The sequence below is a fragment of the Podarcis pityusensis genome (assembly GCF_964106645.2).
Source record: "Podarcis pityusensis genome assembly, chromosome: 9".
In the NCBI taxonomy this organism is placed as follows: domain Eukaryota; kingdom Metazoa; phylum Chordata; class Lepidosauria; order Squamata; family Lacertidae; genus Podarcis; species Podarcis pityusensis.
This window is the reverse complement of record NC_138034.1, coordinates 72950058-72969387: the sequence shown is the minus strand read 5'-3', so window position 1 is coordinate 72969387 and position 19330 is coordinate 72950058. Positions and strand designations below refer to the sequence as shown.

Below are 19330 nucleotides of genomic sequence, written 5' to 3'. Positions count from 1 at the left end.
TCAATATCCGAATCATTTAATCTGGATAATGCATCTGGTTTTAATTATGAAGGCACGCATTAAAAAACCCCCTCCCATCATCATCTTTAGATGGGCAAATATGCAACCGTGCACATTTAAAATCAAATCAAATGGATGGGAGCAAAACCTATGGGGGCACTTGAAAGAGCAACTAACAAGGATCAGTTATCTATCTTGTCCATTTAAACTCTGTCTCTCTCAAAAATCAGGAAGGGGTCAAAGCAATCAAAATCAAACATATTTTCAAACACTATCTATCTTCCTTTTGTACTTTTCGAGAATGGAAAGGTTTCAAATACATATAAAATGCTCCAAATTACAGGAGGCAAAACACTCAAGAATTCAACACACACATATATGGAAGGGAGGGAGTTTTCATGTTGCATGTGCTCGTCAGATGAAAGGCACTATATAAATTTAATAAATAAAATAAAATAAAAATATTTATCTCGGAGGTAACATGCCACCTAAGCACTGCCACTAAGTCGGAATGAATCGACCCCAAAAGGGAATGAAAGAGGACACATATTTGTATGTGATAATTTGTATGTGTAGAAATAATTTCTATAATTTGAATGGAAATACATCTCTCCAGGTGCTGGCTGTGGGTGGGCACCTCGCTGTGCCTTCCAATGGTTCTTCACTTTTCAACCAGCCTTGGACCAGACAGTCCTTCAGATAAAGAGCTCTCAGCCTTGTGCTTCTCAAACAATGCAAAAGGGTACTCATCTAATTTAGGGGATGCTAGCTGGACACGACTAAACGACTAAATAACAACAAAAGCTGAGAACTAAAAACACACAAAATGAAAAATCAAAGCCCTTTTTATAAATTTCATTTTTAGCCCACCCTTCATCAAGCAGGGGATGCCAGGGTGGGGTACCTCAAATACAGAAACTAAGAACACAACAATTCCAATGAAAACAGTAAAGTAATATAAAAACCAGTCAATTATATGTCTTGCTCACATTCGATACAGCACCGGATACTGGAATTACGTTAGTCCAAGTGCAACCTCTTGCTTGCTCGTGACTGCCACGCACTTCCAGCTTACATCTGCACTGATTCACACAACTGCGGTGATCACAATGATGTTCTCACTGATCAAAGCAAAGCCTGATCACACCCATAGTTCTGGGGCATGTGCAGACTTCCAGAAGAACTGACCTCCTCAGTGAACGGAGGTCCTTTCAGGCACAGAAAAGGTGCATGTCTCATAATATGCAAATGGTATAGATATGGTGCTGGAGGAGACTCTTGAGAGTCCCATGGACTGCAAGAAGATCAAACCTATCCATTCTGAAGGAAATCAGCCCTGAGTGCTCACTGGAAGGACAGATCCTGAAGCTGAGGCTCCAAGACTTTGGCCACCTCATGAGAAGAGAAGACTCCCTGGAAAAGACCCTGATGTTGGGAAAGATGGAGGGCACAAGGAGAAGGGGACGACAGAGGACGAGATGGTGGGACAGTGTTCTCGAAGCTACCAGCATGAGTTTGACCAAACTGCAGGAGGCAGTGGAAGACAGGCTTGCCTGGCGTGCTCTGGTCCAGGGGGTCATGAAGAGTCGGACACGACTAAATGACTAAACAACAACAATAGCTAAGGTGGGCCATGCATGGGTTGCAAGAGTCAGCACCCCACATCACACACCTGAGATGGCCTGTCCAATCTCATCTACCACTTTGCAATTTGAATGTGTTTTTTTTTTCCTGGTTAGAAATCCTTTGGCTAGACACCTTGGTATATACAAGGTTCCAACAAATAAGACCTTCTCTAGAGAAAAATTACTGCCACTCAACTTTTGCACATTAAAGCATTAAGAGAAATAATTTCACACTTGACGCACCCTCGTAGGGCTCAGGTGCCTAAAGATTAATTATATATTTGCAGCCCTCTTATGCCTGTCACTCTAAAATCAATGTTTCATCATAGCTTAATGTCAAGTGAACCCAATTGTTCAACCGAGGGGCAGCTAGGAACAACAAGCGCTTTGTTTTCCCATCACAGTGGAGAACTATTAAAACATCTCCAGGCCGTTGAAGTAGTTGTTCATAGACAAACCCATTGTAATAGCAGAGTTAACCAGTAGAATGCCAGGACTTTATTCTTCTAGAAGGAACCTGTTTACCTGCCAGCCAAGATTCCAGAATGGGAAAATTACTTGACTACCCAGGATTTGCTATTTAAGGCACCAGAAGATGCAGGTATCTACGGAGCAAAAGTCTAATGAGGTTGCTTTAGGCAGCTGTCAGGTTCCAGCTGCCATTTGAAGGTGTAAGCAACACTGGCAGTCAAGGGAGAGAAAAGGAGACTTAGACCGAGCTAAGCATGTCAGTCTTAATTCTTGCTCCAATGATGGTTTCATGTGATGCAACTGAATGACAGTAGATCCATCAGGCAGGACGGGACTTTTAATGAAGTTGGGGCTTACAAGATGTCAAGGCAGTCACTTGCCCAACTGTGTTTGTCATCAGTACCTGGAAGCTTTAGGCCATATGAAGACATCATCGAAAGAGTCAAGCTGTAGTCAGCATTATATTACCTAGGGATCAAAATCCACTTTGTAGAAGCCAGCAGCAAATCAGATAGACAAGTGATGGGGAAGTTCATTATTCTTAGGCACCTGGGGGAATATCAGAGCTTGCCTACTTGCAAGAAGAAACGCTTCTAAGTTTGCCAACAGCATGAGCTGAAGACGCCAAATACAGAAACATCTGCTTAACCTTGCTCTACATTAAGTTCACTTAAGCCAATTCTGGATTGCCAAACTGGCAAGTGTCAAAATAAACAAGTTCATCTCAAGATGAAACGGAAGGTGAAAGACTATTTCTATGTATAAAACTGTGTTTATCCCCAGGCAGTGATTTCTCGTTTTATGCCATTTTGAAACACACCGATTTAAAGCTTCCTGGAACCCCATTAATAAGAACAGCCAACTTGTATCTAGCTCACTTCAGCTTTACAGATGAAAATGCAATTCAAAGCAAGTATCTGCAAGATCTTTGCTAACGACTGGGGTGGGAGAGATCTATATTATTTTCCCAGATGAACCACGGCCTCACTATATGACATCTGGGCAAAGAAGAAGAAACGGAACTACTGTCAAGTTCTCAGTCTTGACCCCTTCCTAAAGCACCCGAATAAAAGCAACATGGAACCCAAGTGCATCTCCTGTTGAAATACTGAAGTGTCAAGGCACCTGATGGGCAAGGAAAAGGGTTTTCAAGGCAGCCAAATCATGCATACCCATCACATTTGGCTGGAATCAGCCAAAGCTCCAATGTGAGTCGAAAGGAAAACTAGTGGAGTGGCAGCACAGCACAGTGAGGACTGCTGTGCAAAGGCTTTTCCTGTGTTCACCACATGCACAGATATGCAAAGGGGTAGAAACTCAAGTAATGTGGGAACTACAAACAAAAAATATACCACATAGTACTTTCCCTGCGTTTCCTGACCCTAGGACAGAAAAAAAGAACCGCAGACTTTCAAGACAAAACATGAAGAATCACATCAAACAAATACGACAAACCAATTAGTTTCACACTGTTCTCTGGGGCTTACCTAAAAGCAGCCAGTAATGGAGCATAAATCGAATCCCCATCATATACGTACAAGTGGTCCCAGCTGCATTCCGTCGCAAAATGATTAAAACGGAGCCTAAGGATCGAGTTCGGCCTGTGGGAAGAAAACAGGCAGCGTTATTTCCACAGACCCTCAACATATTGCTCTTTTTTGTAAGGAACACCACAGCTCGCCTCTAATATTGTATCATCGTCTAATCTTTCAAGTTATTTTATTGTGACGCAATGACTGTTGCCTCATAACTTACATCACCACTTTTTTTGTAGTGAGCATTTCTTCTAAGTTAGTCCCCATACAATAGGTTTTACTAAATCCTGAAGAATTAGCCAAAGCTGAAATTCTGCAGGCTATTATAATCTCAACACAATGAGGAAATATTCCTATGTAAAAGCTCGGTCCTGCTGACCAGCTTCATGCTATTGACAATAATTTGGCAGTTTGGACTCGCAAAGGAAGGAAATATTATCAGAGCAGTCACACAGTGCCACTGTTGTGGGGCTGAATCTTTATAGACTGCAGCTGGGGGGGTGCCACACATTTTAATCCCCACCCCAATATTAAAATGACATGTGCACATTCAAAGATCTGATATTTTGCCTGAAAACGTCCAGTCCAACAACGGATGTATCTCAAAAATTTAGCATAGTCTCCTCACTTATATTCAGTTTTGCTCTCTTCTTTCACATCAAGGACTGCAATGACATCTCCTAACTAATTCACATATCGCAGACACAGGAATAAGGTTAACAACTCAGGGGGTGCTTCTTCAATACAGGCAACTGCTTCCATGTAGAAATTTCATTTGTGTAGATATATATATTCTGTCACATCTGACTCAACATATGCACGCAAACGTAAATGCATCAAGCGCTCCAGAATCTCAAAATAGGTTGGGCTTGCCAGCATCCAGCCTAAAAATACCACAAAACATTATGACTGAACAAAAACATAAGCACCCTTCAAAAGGAATGGAACAATAAAAGCGCCATTCTTAATTAAAAAAAAAAATTCTCCTGCTAAGAAACCACTAAAATCTGCTGGGGGGGGGGGAATCAAATATCATTGTAGTTAAAGCAAGGACCTTGGCTGAAAGGTTGACAGAATCTCTGAAGGTCTGTCTGAATAAATGTGAATTTGGGACAGGATCAGAGAAGTCCCAGCTTTCATTGGGGAAATGCCGGGTTTTGTTTCCTTGCACAAGAGGAAAAGTCATGAAATATGCTGCCTCTTGCCTTTGGCACAATATCTGGGCAGCTAGGCTGCGACCCACAAGTTTAAGCTTGAGAGAGAACAATATTTCCTCTCTTTTGCCAACCCAAGGAGAATAGTAGCTATGATCAGAAAGCCGAACCACCAAATTATTGGTATTTTTTAATTATGTCACCCGATACAACTCAGATCTTTCCCTATCTCTGCTGATGCTGAACCACAGCCTGAAGAAATGGGTGGTGAGAGATTCTCTTGGGCTTAATCCTCACAGCTCTGTTCCAAATGACAGGCTGTAGTCTTTGCTACAGGCCAGGAAGAAGTCTGATTCCCCAAAGTAAAGCGAGACGGATGCCGTTTTTGTACGGACTGGACCAGACCGTGGCCTACGAACTGTTCTTAAATTTGGTAAGAATTCTCATCCCAAAAAACAACAGCATAACACAACTGGAATGCAAAATTAGAGCCAGTTTCAATAATTGTTCAAGAGCAATTCTTTCCTGTTTAGCAACTGGACAGCAAAATATAAGCCAACTGGGAAAGCAGTTAAAAACATCATGATGTAGCTACATACAGGCAAGAATACTGCCCAATTCCATCCCGTGAATATAAAGGTGTTTGCTTCTTACCTTCCCACAATAAGCCATGTACATTTCGTTTTGTATTTATAGTTTCCAGGTCCATCTGTTACATACCCCGAACTTCCAGTAAGCCTGTGAAGAGAAACTAAAAATGTAGCATCCCGTCATGATTCAGTACTTCTTTTTTACTTTTTAAAAAACTTCAATATGAATACAGCCAATAAATTATCCTTATCCTCTTGTAATTATCCTTCCCCCTCCTTTCAGCAAAGCGCTGTCATCTCTTCTTGCCAAAGTGTTTTAAAAGTATCTCTCACACCCTTTGTGGAAATGTTAAAATATTGCTAGAGATATTTGTTTTTCATTCTGTCATACTAGAGATCCTAATGTGGATTTTGCTGACAAACTATTTAAATGGGACCTCAAGCATCCGGCATACAGTTACAGTTTTTAGAAAATCCATTCTATCTGTCCCCGGATTCACTAGCAATAAAGTCTCTCCAAAGTTAGTATTCTGAGATTTTCTGGGGGAGTACAAATTCAGAATTTCTACTAGGAGGTAGAAATTCAGAGGTCAAGGAGTACAGGTTTTTCCTCATCATTATCACCATGAAGCAAACCAAGGGTGCAAACCTGCATCACCCAACCCAGAATGATATCCAATTAAGTCATACTAGAATAGATCCACTGATTCCAACAAGACTGCTGTGAGTATTACTTAGCTAGATGTCACCTGCTACTAAGAATTGTATCTGTTTAACAAGGGCAAACAACTATTAGAAGTCTGGCGTGACTGGCACTATTGTGATTGACCAGCTTTCTAGGAAACTACCACATCACAGCCTCAGTCCAAATTAAAGGTAAAAAAGGTAAAGGACCCCTGACAGTTACGTCCAGTCGCAGACGACTCTGGGGTTGCGGCGCTCAACTCGCTTTACAGGCCAAGGGAGCCGGCGTTTGTCCGCAGACAGTTTTTCCAGGTCATGTGGCCAGCATGACTAAGACGCTTCTGGCACAATGGAACACCGAAACCAGAGCAGTGCACGGAAACGCCATTTACCTTCCCGCCGGAGCAGTACCTATTAATCTACTTGCACTTTTTGGCATGCTTTTGAACTGCTAGGTTGGCAGGAGCTGGGACCAAGCAACAGGAGCTCACCCTGCTGCGAGGATTCGAACCGCCGACCTTCCAATCAGCAAGCCCTAGGCACAGTGGTTTAGATCACAGCGCCACCCGTGTCCCTGTACCAGTCCAAATTAGCTAGCTGCAAAGAGGTTAAACGAAACACACCCTTTGTTGCAGAATTCGACACATAGCATTGGGCCACTGCTCTCATTTTTGCCTTAGTATACTGCATTCAGATAACGCCCGATAACTATGCCTGGCCCCATACTTCCTATACAGGGTACTTCCAACTGAGCATGTCCATAGCAAATATGGCATCAGCATACATTTGCACACTCCAAAGACAGCTTCCAACAGTTTGCCATGGGGAAAACCGAGACCTGTCTTTTCCAGGGACATTAATCGCTGGTATACAGAATCGGAAGTACAATGAATTAGACTTGCAGGCAGACGCTGTGAGAGTCTACCTGCAGTCTCTCTTTTTTCTTTTGAAGGTCAGCATACCCATAAGCTTTTCCAATTGCTCAAAACCAAGCAAAGTTTCCCTGCCATCAGTCCCTCATGCCGCAGGAGCTGAATAATCACTGTTCTTTTTACAGTCCCTGCTGCTTTTCAAAGTGGAGGATCTTGTGCTAATTTTAAAAGCCCATAACAACTTGGTCGCAAGAAACATTAAAAGGTAAAGGTAAAGGTACCCCTGCCCGTACGGGCCAGTCATGTCCGACTCTAGGGTTGTGCGCCCATCTCGCTTAAGAGGCCGGGAGCCAGCGCTGTCCGGAGACACTTCCGGGTCACGTGGCCAGCGTGACAAGCTGCATCTGGCGAGCCAGCGCAGCGCACGGAAATGCCGTTTACCTTCCCGCTGTAAAGTGGTACCTATTTATCTACTTGCACTTAGGGGTGCTTTCGAACTGCCAGGTGGGCAGGAGCTGGGACCGAACGACGGGAGCTCAACCCGCCGCGGGGATTCGAACCGCCAACCATACGATCGGCAAGTCCTAGGCACTGAGGTTTTACCCACAGCGCCACCCGCGTCCCTAAGAAACATTAAGGGCTGCCCAATTCTTTAAGGACTGCCCAATCGCCAAAGTATCTGAGAGAGTTGCTACTGGTGGCCCCACAGGGAAAGCCCAATTATGTGGAAAGTCCTCCCAGCTGAGATCAGGCAAACTGCAGCAGCTCGGTGATAGTATTATTATTATTATTATTATTATTATTATTATTATTATTATTATTTCTTCAGTAGGCATCTTAAGTAAGATTTTCTGATGTTGTGGTTATTTTTAATTGATTTTATCCTCTGTATCTCTTTTGTAACCTAACTTAAAACTACTGTTTTATGTGGTGTATGACTTGTGACAGCAAACAGATGCATAAAACCATTCACTGCTCAGAGCTAGATGAAGGTGCACCTCTTCTGCTATGAATGCACAGAGAGAAAAATGATTGGCAGCTGACATTGGAATGAAAGTGACAAATTCCACAGCTAAATTATAGCAATCATTTCTTAAAAGGAAGCTAACCCAGAGTCCACACAGGTGTAATTGGACGCAGTTGGACATCTCTTGTCAAATACTTGTGTTTGCCCACTAGACCTCACTGCCTTTGCATTTTGTGAACTGGACAGAGCAGCACAAGGTGACAGCAGTGGAGTTCAAGGCATAACTCTGGGATGTTGGGAGCCAGGCAGACACCCCCAACAAGACTCCTATATATGTGTGGTGAAGGTGCATGAGAACCACCATACAGTGGTACCTTGGTTCTCAAACGCCGAAAACCCAGAAGTAAGTGTTCCAGTTTTCGAAAGCCGAACGTCCAATGCAGCTGTTGGCTATTGTTTCCAGGGCGCCTGCACCAATCAGAAGCTGTGCCTTGGTTTTCGAACGTTTCAGAAGTCACAGACTTCCAGAATGGATTAAGTTTTGTGCTTTTGTTTTTGAGGCTTTTTCTGTTAGTTTGTTTTTGTGACTGTGTGGAACCCAGTTCAGCTACTGATTGATTGACTGATTGTGTGACTGCGGAAATGGATAAAAGCCCCCCATCCAAACATTAGTGCAGGTAAGGAAAAATTTAATTTTAATTTTTTTAATCTACAATACTGTCTTATTTATTTTATAGTACAATACATTGATTATTGCTTTCATTTTATGGATCAATGGTCTCGTTAGATAGTAAAATTCATGTTAAATTGCTGTTTTAAGGGTTGCTTTTAAAAGTCTGGAACGGATTAATCCATTTTGCATTACTGTCTATGGGAAAGCGCGCCTTGGCTTTGGAACGCTTTGCTTTGGGAACGGACTTCTGGAACGGATTAAGTTTGAGAACCAAAGTACCACCGTACTTCTCAAAGGGGCTTTGCCTCATCTGCTGTTGGCAGCTGTGCAAGGCAAAGGAACAACCCCAGCTTTTCCAAATCTTTGCAAGCTTACAGAGTTGAAGGAATTTCACACATCTGTTTGATAATGTGCCATCACCAGGGATTGAGATGCAAGGTCCAGAAAAGGGCCATTTCAGATTCTGACTAGTCCCGCACAAGCAGCTACAGAATGATAAGAAGGATTGTTCGTTTTAGTGACTTTATATTCATTACAGGTTGCTACTGAAATTTCCCTGCACCTGAACCTTGTAGCATGGCTGTTTCTTTTAGCCGGAACAGAAGAGGTTGAACGTTTAACAGCCCTGAGAAATTCGGCGTACAGCGCAGGTGCCTAATTGGATCTTGTTTTCTCCAAAGCATGACCTTTAGAGAGCAGCGCAACCCTCCGAATCTAAATGTGCAAAGAGCACCCGTGTATCAATTGAGTCGGCACCCTGCCGGTAATTGATAGCAAACAAACAGACTTTGGTAGCTCAAACAAACCTTGTCAAAACGGCAAAAGATCTTGTGCAATCTGCCCTTCTCCCAAACAACTTCACTACGCAGAAATCGTTACAACTGACCTACTCTGAAAGCAATTACTGCAGCTTTCACAGTACAAATAGCACCACAAATGTCTCCAGCATTGCTGGCGAGACCCAAGGGGGAAAGTGAAAAGTTCTGTTAGAAAATGAATCTGCCCAGATCTCAACTGCTCCACCTAAAAAGGGACACCAGGATACCTCTAAGAGGTCAAGGACAGGAGAATTTCCAATAACAGCCTATAAATGATTTACTTGCTGTTATGTGTTTGTGGGTGCCCTGAACCACTGCAGACTTCTGGGTGGTGGGGTTTAATCAGTACCTTGAGAATTAAGGTGAGCTGACAGATGTTGGATTTAGTAAGGAAAAAAATGTAGACTGAGCTAGTCCTTCCAGGCTGGGGCATCGCCTGGGCATAAATTATTAAGAAATGCAAGGATGCTGATGGACAGTCATCAGTGCATCAAGGGAAGACCCTAGAATCTGTGAGACAGGGGTTGCCAGGGTTACAACGGGCAGAGAAATGTTTAGCATTCCAGTTTAGCCTGAAGGTAAAACAGTGTGGCCATGCTGCATGTGACTTGGGTTGCGTTTTGCAAGGGTTTGGGAGAAGAAAGGAGGAGCCAGAACTGCATGCAGGGCTGGCTGAGAACGGTTGCACCAAGAGACCAGGGAGCATGACTGGTTTCTGCTCTGGACCCAAGCTTGCTGAAGCTATGGGAGAAGCAGCAAGAGACACCTCCACTAAGGCTTCAGGTGTGAATATGTGTAAATAAACCATATTTCTTAAATACACTACAGTCTCATAAAAAGGTAAAGCTAAAGGGACCCCTGACCATTAGATCCAGTCGCAGACGACTCTGGGGTTACGGCACTCATCTCGCTTTATTGGCCGAGGGAGCCGGCATACAGCTTCCGGGTCATGTGGCCAGCATGACTAAGCCGCTTCTGGCGGACCAGAGCAGCGCATGGAAACGCCGTTTACCTTCCCACCTGAGTTGTACCTATTTATCTACTTGCACTTTGACATGCTTTCAAACTGCTAGGTTGGCAGGAGCAGGGACCGAGCAACAGGAGCTCACCCCGTCGCGGGGATTTGAACCACCGACCTTGTGATCGGCAAGCCCTAGGCTCTGTGCTTTAACCCACAGCGCCATCCGCATCCCCTACAGTCTCATGCCTAGTCCTTAAAAGCCTAGTGGGCAGTGTGCAACCTGTTGGGACATCTTCACTGCAGCTCTGAATGTCTCTTGAATGGTTCCTGAACTCCTTATTTGTGACCCCTGAATTCTGCGTCTGCTACCATGCCTATACTGTTGCTCGCCTGGATAAAGAGCTCTTTCTTACTTGCACCTAAAAGCCTCTGTCCACATGTGTTGGGGAGGAAGAAGGACAGCAAGAACCTGAGGCTGAGCACCGCTTATGCATACAAGAAGCCATGAGGTTGCCATTATACCTGAAAGAGGACAACATTATTAACTAATGCCAATGCTTGAGTTTCCCACTGCAATAGTTCACTAAGGATAGCTATGCTAAAGTCACATTTGCAGCAGACAGGGATCATTCATCGCTGTCTCATCTTCAGCATTTATATAAGCACACTTGACTATACAGAACTTTAGTGAAAACAGATTTCAGGTATGCAATGAAAATTGAGGGAGATGATCCATTCATTGCTTTGTAATAACCTTCAACAGACAAAGATAAGCCCAAGTTAAAACAATGTTTGGTTAAAAACCCATTTTAATTATGTTTTCTCTGCAGCAGACCAGCTGACATTTAACTGCTTATTTTGTTTGGCAAAAAAAATATCAATTGACTGACGGAGTTAATTTGGCGGAGAAAATTACTGCAATTTCTTCCATGCCAGCCTTTGGGATAAAGGACTACGCATGTTAAAATGAGAACAAAGTAAGTTATTGTCTACTAGATGTCGGGTAAAGATAGGAGTCAAGACTAAACTGTGTCAGTTACACCTATAATCAGAAGAATTTAACAGACTTAATTGGGTTTGAACCTTTTCACATCCATTGCTTTCTGTACTGAGGATAATTTATATGTCAATGTGGTACCCTCCAGGTTCCTGATTAAGTTTATCATCATTAATCATTGTGACCTTATAAAACAGTCAACAATTCATCAACATCCTTACTGCAATCACCTCAGAAAGGAAGATTTTTAAAATCGGAGTTGAATCACCAAAAATCACCCAATTCACACCCTAACCAAAAACTGAAGCCTAAACTCATCGTTTCACAGGCACAAACACTACAGGGATTCATAATAGGGCATTTTTAGTAACAGCACCCTGGCTCTGGATTATGGTGGAATCAACAATACCTAATTTTCAGCACCAGATGAAAAGCTCTACTTATCCAGGGCTTTTGACTATATTAGCCTAGTTATAAAATGGGACAGACTGTCTGAATTGAACAGTAATTTTATTGACTGGCTTTATATATTTTGTATACCGCCCTGTGATCATTTTGCAATGAAGGGGGTGGTTTTTTATATATAAATAAGTAAGTAACACTTTAAATTCCAGTCATCAGGTTGCCTAGATGCCCAGAAAATTTATGCAGGCAGATAAAGATTTGAACAGATTTTTCCAAGGCACGGTATCAACCCCAATCTGAGTTTTATAGCGTATATAACTACAGCATAAATTGCAGCACAGCAATGGGTTTCTGTGACTGGCAGGTCTCAAGTTGTCTAGCTGCCCAGAAATTTCATGCCGGCGGATAAAGATTTGAACAGATTTTTCCAAGCTACGGTATCAGCTCCAATCTAGAGTTTACCAGTAATTGTAACAAGACTTGCAGCAAGACGATGGGGTTTCCATGGCCAACAGATCTCAAGTGCCACCACTGTATGCTATAAAGTACTACCAGTGGAATTGTTACGTACTCCCCACTTCCTCATTCAGTGAGAAGAGACAAGACTATTTGGGGAAGGGGAGCTGGATGACAGTGTGCACTGGAGAATTCGGGGCAGCATTCATTCCCAGTTTATGAAGTTGTGCACAAGCACCACAGCGCTGGGTTCCTCCCTCTACTCACATTCACATCCCACCAGGAAGGCACAATGACACTTTACAGCATGTGCAAAAGGATGAGGCCTTGCCCAAAGGAGCAGCCAGGCCAATCAGAATTTCAAGTGTGGAAGACAAAGAGCAGAGGGAAGGGTAATGAGCAATACATCTGGAGCCTAGCAGATTCTGTTAGCAATCATGCCTTTCCATTTATGTAATCTCTGTTCCATTTAAAGAGTTTGTTGCAATCACCACGCAGTTATAAGAAGAAAGTATAGATTGCCTACTGACACAACAGTCATATCCCAAAATTAGAAACATACAATATGCCAAAAATGAAGGATCTTGAAATACACAAGCTGGTATCTAACCTACATTTTCTGCACCTGTGCGCTTCTCAAACATTGGCTGGGATCCAAACTGCTCTACACGCTGTTTGCCACATGCAGGAGACTTTAAGCTCTCCAGCTTTTCATAGAAACCCAATAGTCCACCCATGCCCACCTCTAAAGGTCAGGACACCTGCCAGAGGAACACCCCATGAGGGAAAGGAGCTACCACGGCAAGGGGGAGGAAATGGTAACCCCCCCCCCAAAAAAGAGCTTTGAATGCATGCAGCGTATGTTGGGAGATTTGGAACAGACAAAAGGAAGTATTTCTTTGCACAGTGCAGTTGAACAATGAGATTTGCTAACAAAAGATTACCAACCTGGGTGTCTCGGTGATTAGACAAATTCATAGCGAATACAGCTGTCAATGGCTACTCCCCACGATGGATGTGTAATACCCTCCAGTGGGCATCATGCCTCTGAACACCCAATGCTGAGGAGTCCAACTGGGAAGAGTGCTCCTACACTCGTGTCATGCTTTGGGGCTTCCCTTGGGCGCCTGGAGAGCACTGCAAGAACGGAATGCTGCTCTAAATAGTCTTAGGTCTGATCCAGCGTTGTTCCACACCCAGGCTTCTCTGGGTCCTGGGCAATGCTTCATGACCACAAGTCTTTGGACCACAAAAGTTACTGCAAACAGCAGGATTCCACCAACTAAAGAAAGTCACCATGTACAAGTCTTCCCATCAATACACATGAAAAGACAAGTGACAGGGAGGCTGCGTTTTTACTCTGCTCACCTATCAATCTCTCAGTAAATGATGTGTCCTCAGTCACGAAGGGTCAACTCCTTCATGCAACATCAAAATGTAAGAAGAGCCTCTTGGATCAGAGCAAAGGCCCATCTAGTCCAGGATCCTGTCTCACAGTGGTCAACCAGATGCCCCAATGGAAGCCCACCAGCAAGACCTGAGGGCAACAGCACTTGCCCACCTGTGATTCCCTGGAACTCAGGCATACTGCCTCTGACAGGGGATGTGGAACGTAGCCATTGTGGTTAGTAGTCACTGAAAGTCTTTTCTTCATTAATCTTTTCAATCTTCTTTTGAAGCCATTCAAGTAGAGGGACTTCTTTGCCTCCGAAATAGCCAAACAAACAAAAAACTCCAAACGCTGCAACGTGTCCTCATATGGGAGTCACACACCATCCCCTTGATCATTTTTGTCACCCTTTTCTGAAGCCTTCCCAACTCTATAGTATCTTTCTTGAGAAGAAGCAACCAGAACTGTACCCAGTATTTCAAATATAGTCCCGCCATAGATTTGTACGGTGGTTGCATTTTTATCAACTCCTTTCCTAGTGGTCCCTAGCCTGGAATCTTCCCTTTTCGCAACCACTGCACCCTGGGACAAAAATCAGCAGAAAGGGACAACCAAGACACATTTTGAAAACTGTCTGTCACCAAACAGAATCTATACCGTGTCGGTATGTCAGTAGCCATATGTCAATACGGTTTTGGATTTTTTGTTTCCATCATAAGCAAAAAATCTGTAACCCTGCAAGGCGTGTGTGTAGAGGGAAACCCTTGAGCTGCCACAAATTTTTAGTTTTTTAAAACCAGACGCACACCAGGGCTAAGATTTTCCCTATCATTATGCTTTAAAAAATATTGGGAAACAAAGGAAGAACATCTATCACATAAGTTCTAAAGTGCAGTGGGATCTGGATCATAGTGTGCACATAACAAATTTGAGCTTCACAAAAGTGGTAATACTTTAGCCTAGATTCATGAAGAGTTACCAATTATGAATTCACTCAACTATGTCTCTAATAGCAAAAGTGGATGATAAGATTGTGGATCCACATCAACTGGACAGTATGCCAAGCTCCAGGGGGTTTCCAGAACCTCCTTGGACAACAGCCCCACTCAATCCGTCGCACAAAAAGGTAATAATTGCAGGGAGGCTGCAAATAAGTCTCCAATATACACAAAACTCAATGCTTTCTCTAGAAAATGATTGTCAACCCAGAATCTCCTAAAAGCACTGCTGGCCTCCAGAACAAAGGAGAGAAGTAAAAAAACTAGGTATTATTTTAGGGCAAGCATAGATGCATATGGTGATTATGAACATCTTTAACGTTAAATGCGTTTCAAGTCATTCCAAAGTTTATGCATGTTGAAGAGGATGTCAATAAAAGCATTCCGTGCAACTTGACATAAAAAGCCCTTGTCCTTGTTCTAATGGGGTTCTGTTTGCATCCGGTCTTTGCCAAGTGTATCTACAACTAACCAAACAAGTATCTGGCAGTTCATCAGTGCTGAAAAATCAACAGGGAGAAATGGAAAAATTGGAAGCCCGCTTCTAGATGCCATGGAAAGGAACCCAGGGAGTCAAGAGTCCATGAAAACATAACAGCATCGTCTCCCCAATAAAGACAGACACTCCAAAGAAAGACTAGGGCACATATCCAACAGACTGGGTGTGAATAAGAACCTTAGTTTTATCACTCCCTCAGTACCTTTTCAGCACATTAATTCTCATTCTCACAACTATCCCACAAATCAATTTGAACTTGAGTTTCGGGGTAAGACAGCATCTCCAACATCCAAATATAATGTTTCTGACCCGCATTTATAATCCATTCTCTCAGAAAAACAACCCTACATAGGTTTGCACATTCTGATTACGGTATTTTTCGCCCCATAGGACACACCGGCCCATAGGACGCACCTAGTTTTTCGGGGGGGAAATAAAGTAAAAAAAAAATTATTTCCCCCCCAGGTGCGGGGCTGGGGCGGGGGAAGCCCGAGCTTCCCCTGACCCCAGAACAGGCTGCTATCCGCAAGCCGTGGGAGAGCTGCGTGAAGCTCGAAGCTTGGGGCATGCTGAGCTCAGCGCGCCCCAAGCTTCTGGGTGCCGGCAAGCTCTCCGCTAGCCGTGGGAGAGCTGCGTCTCCCATGGCTAGCGGATAGCTTCCTGAAGCCTGGAGAGCGAGAGGGGTCGGTGCGCACCGACCCCCCTCGCTCTCCAGGCTTCAGCGAAAGCCTGCATTCGCCCCATAAGACGCACACACATTTCCCCTTCATTTTTGGAGGGGGAAAAGTGCGTCCTATAGGGCGAAAAATACGGTATTTACTGAATCAAGAGGTTAAAGTTTGCTGAAAATCAAAGCCTAGCAAATTTAGAAACTGTACACTTGCTCCTTCAGCCAGAGATCATGAAAAAAAGAGCAGAGTTGATCTCTTGAGTTCACAGTATGCATGTGCAGTACCTACTCTGTAAGGGAGTGTCGCAATGTAAGAAGCTACAACCAGAGTAATATTGGGCAAAAATTACAAGATTTAAGATGACAACACTCTATACGCAAGCATGGCACCAAAAACTGAACTTGTCATCAACTTTGCATTCTGCTCAGCTGAACATATAAAGCTGCCTTACACCAAGTGAGATTGTTGGCCTATCTAGTTCAATGCTGTCTACACTGACTGGCAGTGGCTCTCCAGGGAACGTTCCCAGCCCTACCTAGAGATGTCAGGGATTGTAGCTGGGATGGCAGCATTCGCTTCACCACCGAGCCAAAGTGCTTCCATAAATCTGCGAAGTGGCTGTCTTTCCGTTCTTGCTATTGAAGAGTTCGGTACAATTTGAAAACTTGCCCAAGAGCTCAGTTCTAAAAGAAAAGCATTTTTCTCTAGCTGAAGAGCACACAAGCAGAAGCCCCCCCCCCCCCATTAAGCACCATTGCCACTTACAGAAGTGTGTTTTGAGTTCTTCCCTCCAGCAGTAGACCAGCACTCTCAGCGCTACGACGACGGGTGTTGAATTTTGGGCCGCGTGTGACTCGCGAATGACAGACACACAATTCAAGTATTTTAATCACTGAAATACTCTCTGTCTGAAGCACTCACTGGGCAGGTGATCCCAACAAAAAGGCTTCACAATTTGGTATGAGGCACAAGACTTATCAAGTGACTTATCTGTGGTTAGAATTGTTGACTGATAATGTCGAAAACAACACGGATGTAAAAGAAGAGCTACAGAGTGCTTAAATCACAAGATCACCAAATAATTGGGAGGGTTACAAATATTCACAGCACCATGCCTTCAAAATGACCTCAGCAAACAGGATGTAAAATTCCTTAGTGTGCATTCTGAAGCTGTCTTGAGTTGCAATACTTTAAAAGTCATTCAGTTCAGAAACATTTGTTCCACTAGTAGTTATGGCTACATGGTCCCAGACAGCAGAAACCCCCCAAAGGTGTGGAATCTAGCGAAGGAAAGAAGAGTTGATGGCGTGCCACAAACAGCCTTGCATTAACCTACACTGAACCCAAGTCACTTGGGAACACAAGCAATTCGCACTGCCAATAGCTTGCTGCTTATTTTTTTAATTAGAGTACAAAAGTTTATATACAACCTATCATTTCAAGAACTACCAAGGCAAACAAACAAATACAATTAAGGACACCCAGCGCTTCAAAGGAGGACCCCTTCAGAATTAGGATTACTCCAGCATTCTGTGACCAACAGCAGACAGACAGATGCTTCTAAACTTTCAAGTCAAGCATAACTTTGTCCTGCTTGCCCCCACAATTAATATTCAGAGATATACAGCGGTACCTCGGGTTAAGTACTTAATTCGTTCCGGAGGTCCGTTCTTAACCTGAAACTGTTCTTAACCTGAAGCACCACTTTAGCCAACGGGGCCTCCTGCTGCCGCCACACCGCCGGAGCACGATTTCTGTTCTCATCCTGAAGCAAAGTTCTTAACCCGAGGTACTATTTCTGGGTTAGCAGAGTCTGTAACCTGAAGCGTATGTAACCCGAGGTACCACTGTACTACCGCTGTATATGGAGGCTCCACTTGACTATGAGGGCCAACAGCGGTTGATAGACCAATGTCCATGCATTTCTTTAATTCTTTAAAACAATAATTCTAATGCACCCTTCCCTGCCTGCCTCCCAGCCCAGCCATTACCACATATATCAGGGGTGGCTAACCTTTTTTACATACTTGGCCAACCACCCCAGAATCCAGCAGTGGGTATGGTCAAAGAGGCAGCTCCACATTCACGCCTCCATGGACACATAGCAGAGCAAGCGATTCTAAACCTCAAGGTTGCAGGGTTCAAGCCCCACAGTGGACAAAAGGTTCCTGCATGGCAAGGCCCCTTCCAACTCTACAATTCTATGATTCCAGATCAGCAAGACAGACAAACTAGACACACACACACGGAAGACGATTTAAAACAAGGAAGAATAGGGTAAAAACAAAAAAACCATTTTGCAAAGTAAACAAAAGGCAAGATGGTTCTGTCTAGAACAGAGGACCCAACCGGCCCAACCAAAGGCAGGGAAGATCTAGAGCAGGGGTCAGCAAACTTTTTCAGCAGGGGGCCGGTCCACTGTCCCTCAGACCTTGTGGGGGGCTGGACTATATTTTGGAGAGAGAAAACAAACAAATTCCTATGCCCCACAAATAACCCAGAGATGCATTTTAGACAAAAGCACACATTCTACTCATGTGAAAACACACTGATTCCCGGACCGTCCACGGGCCTAATTTAGAAGGCGATTGGGTCGGATCCGGCCCCTGGGCCTTAGTTTGCCTACCCATGATCTAGAGGTCAGGATGGCTGCTCCCCTGGAAGTGGAGGCAAAAGACTTTTCCAGTCCAGCAGAAGGATCCTATTAACTGGACGTCCTTCAGTCCTCCCTGGAAAAGTTGTCTTTACTAATCTACAACCTGTGTAATGGTGCTTTGCCCAGTGGGAAAGCATGTAAACAGCTAAGCTCAACGTAATTTCTTCAAAAAAGCAGATAGTGGCACTTTCTACTCTAGCATCTCAAACGCCTTTCCAACACAGTTCCCTTCAACGCAGAGGCAGCTATTCTATGATTTGCACCAACACAGCTGGGAGCTATACATAAGCGATGCAATGGCGACAAGCAGGGCTGATTGCCTGTGCCAGGTGCACACCAAGGAAAAGTGCCTGCCATGTGGCTGGGGATCTAAGCAAGAAATGCGAAGGAAAGCAGACTGCATGGGCCAATCTCTGTAAAACAACAACATCCCCATCCAAAGCAGAGGCGTTTCCTCAGAGAACAATTATAGCCAAACAACACTACTGCACAGTAAAAGAAGTATACTACGTTAAGGCCTGAAAAAGCCCTGCCTGAATCAGAGATGTAAAATTGCCAAAATAATTTGAAGTCATTTTGTTCCCTCTCCTTTTTTTCCCCCAGGGGGAATGGAAATTTGTGGGTTAAAATGAAAATTGTGCAATACCTTTCTTTAAGCACCATTTACAGTTCATGAGTCGCTTAGGAAAATAACAGGTATTATGTATAACTTGGTTTGCCATAAAATCATCGTGTCTGGTATATGTACTAAAAGTACAGTTTATTCAGGCATTAATTAGAAACTGAATTCACGTTTTAAAATTTTGCTACAAAATGGAGCTAGAAGCTGCTAAACCGTAAGGGCCAAAGCATCCCTTTGGTTTTGCTAGATTATGAGGAGCAGGCAAACACAAGAAGAAACCATCAAG

The 19330-nt window shown here is 43.7% G+C and overlaps 1 protein-coding gene across 1 annotated transcript in view; it reads right to left on the bottom strand.

The window, feature by feature from the left end:
- The window catches only part of ATRN (attractin), a 158927-nt gene that overhangs the window by 107524 nt on the left and 32073 nt on the right, over nt 1–19330 (bottom strand). The window contains 2 exon segments of the mRNA XM_081020655.1: nt 3584–3697; nt 5440–5523. Coding sequence (XP_080876781.1) covers nt 3584–3697; nt 5440–5523 — 198 coding nt within the window.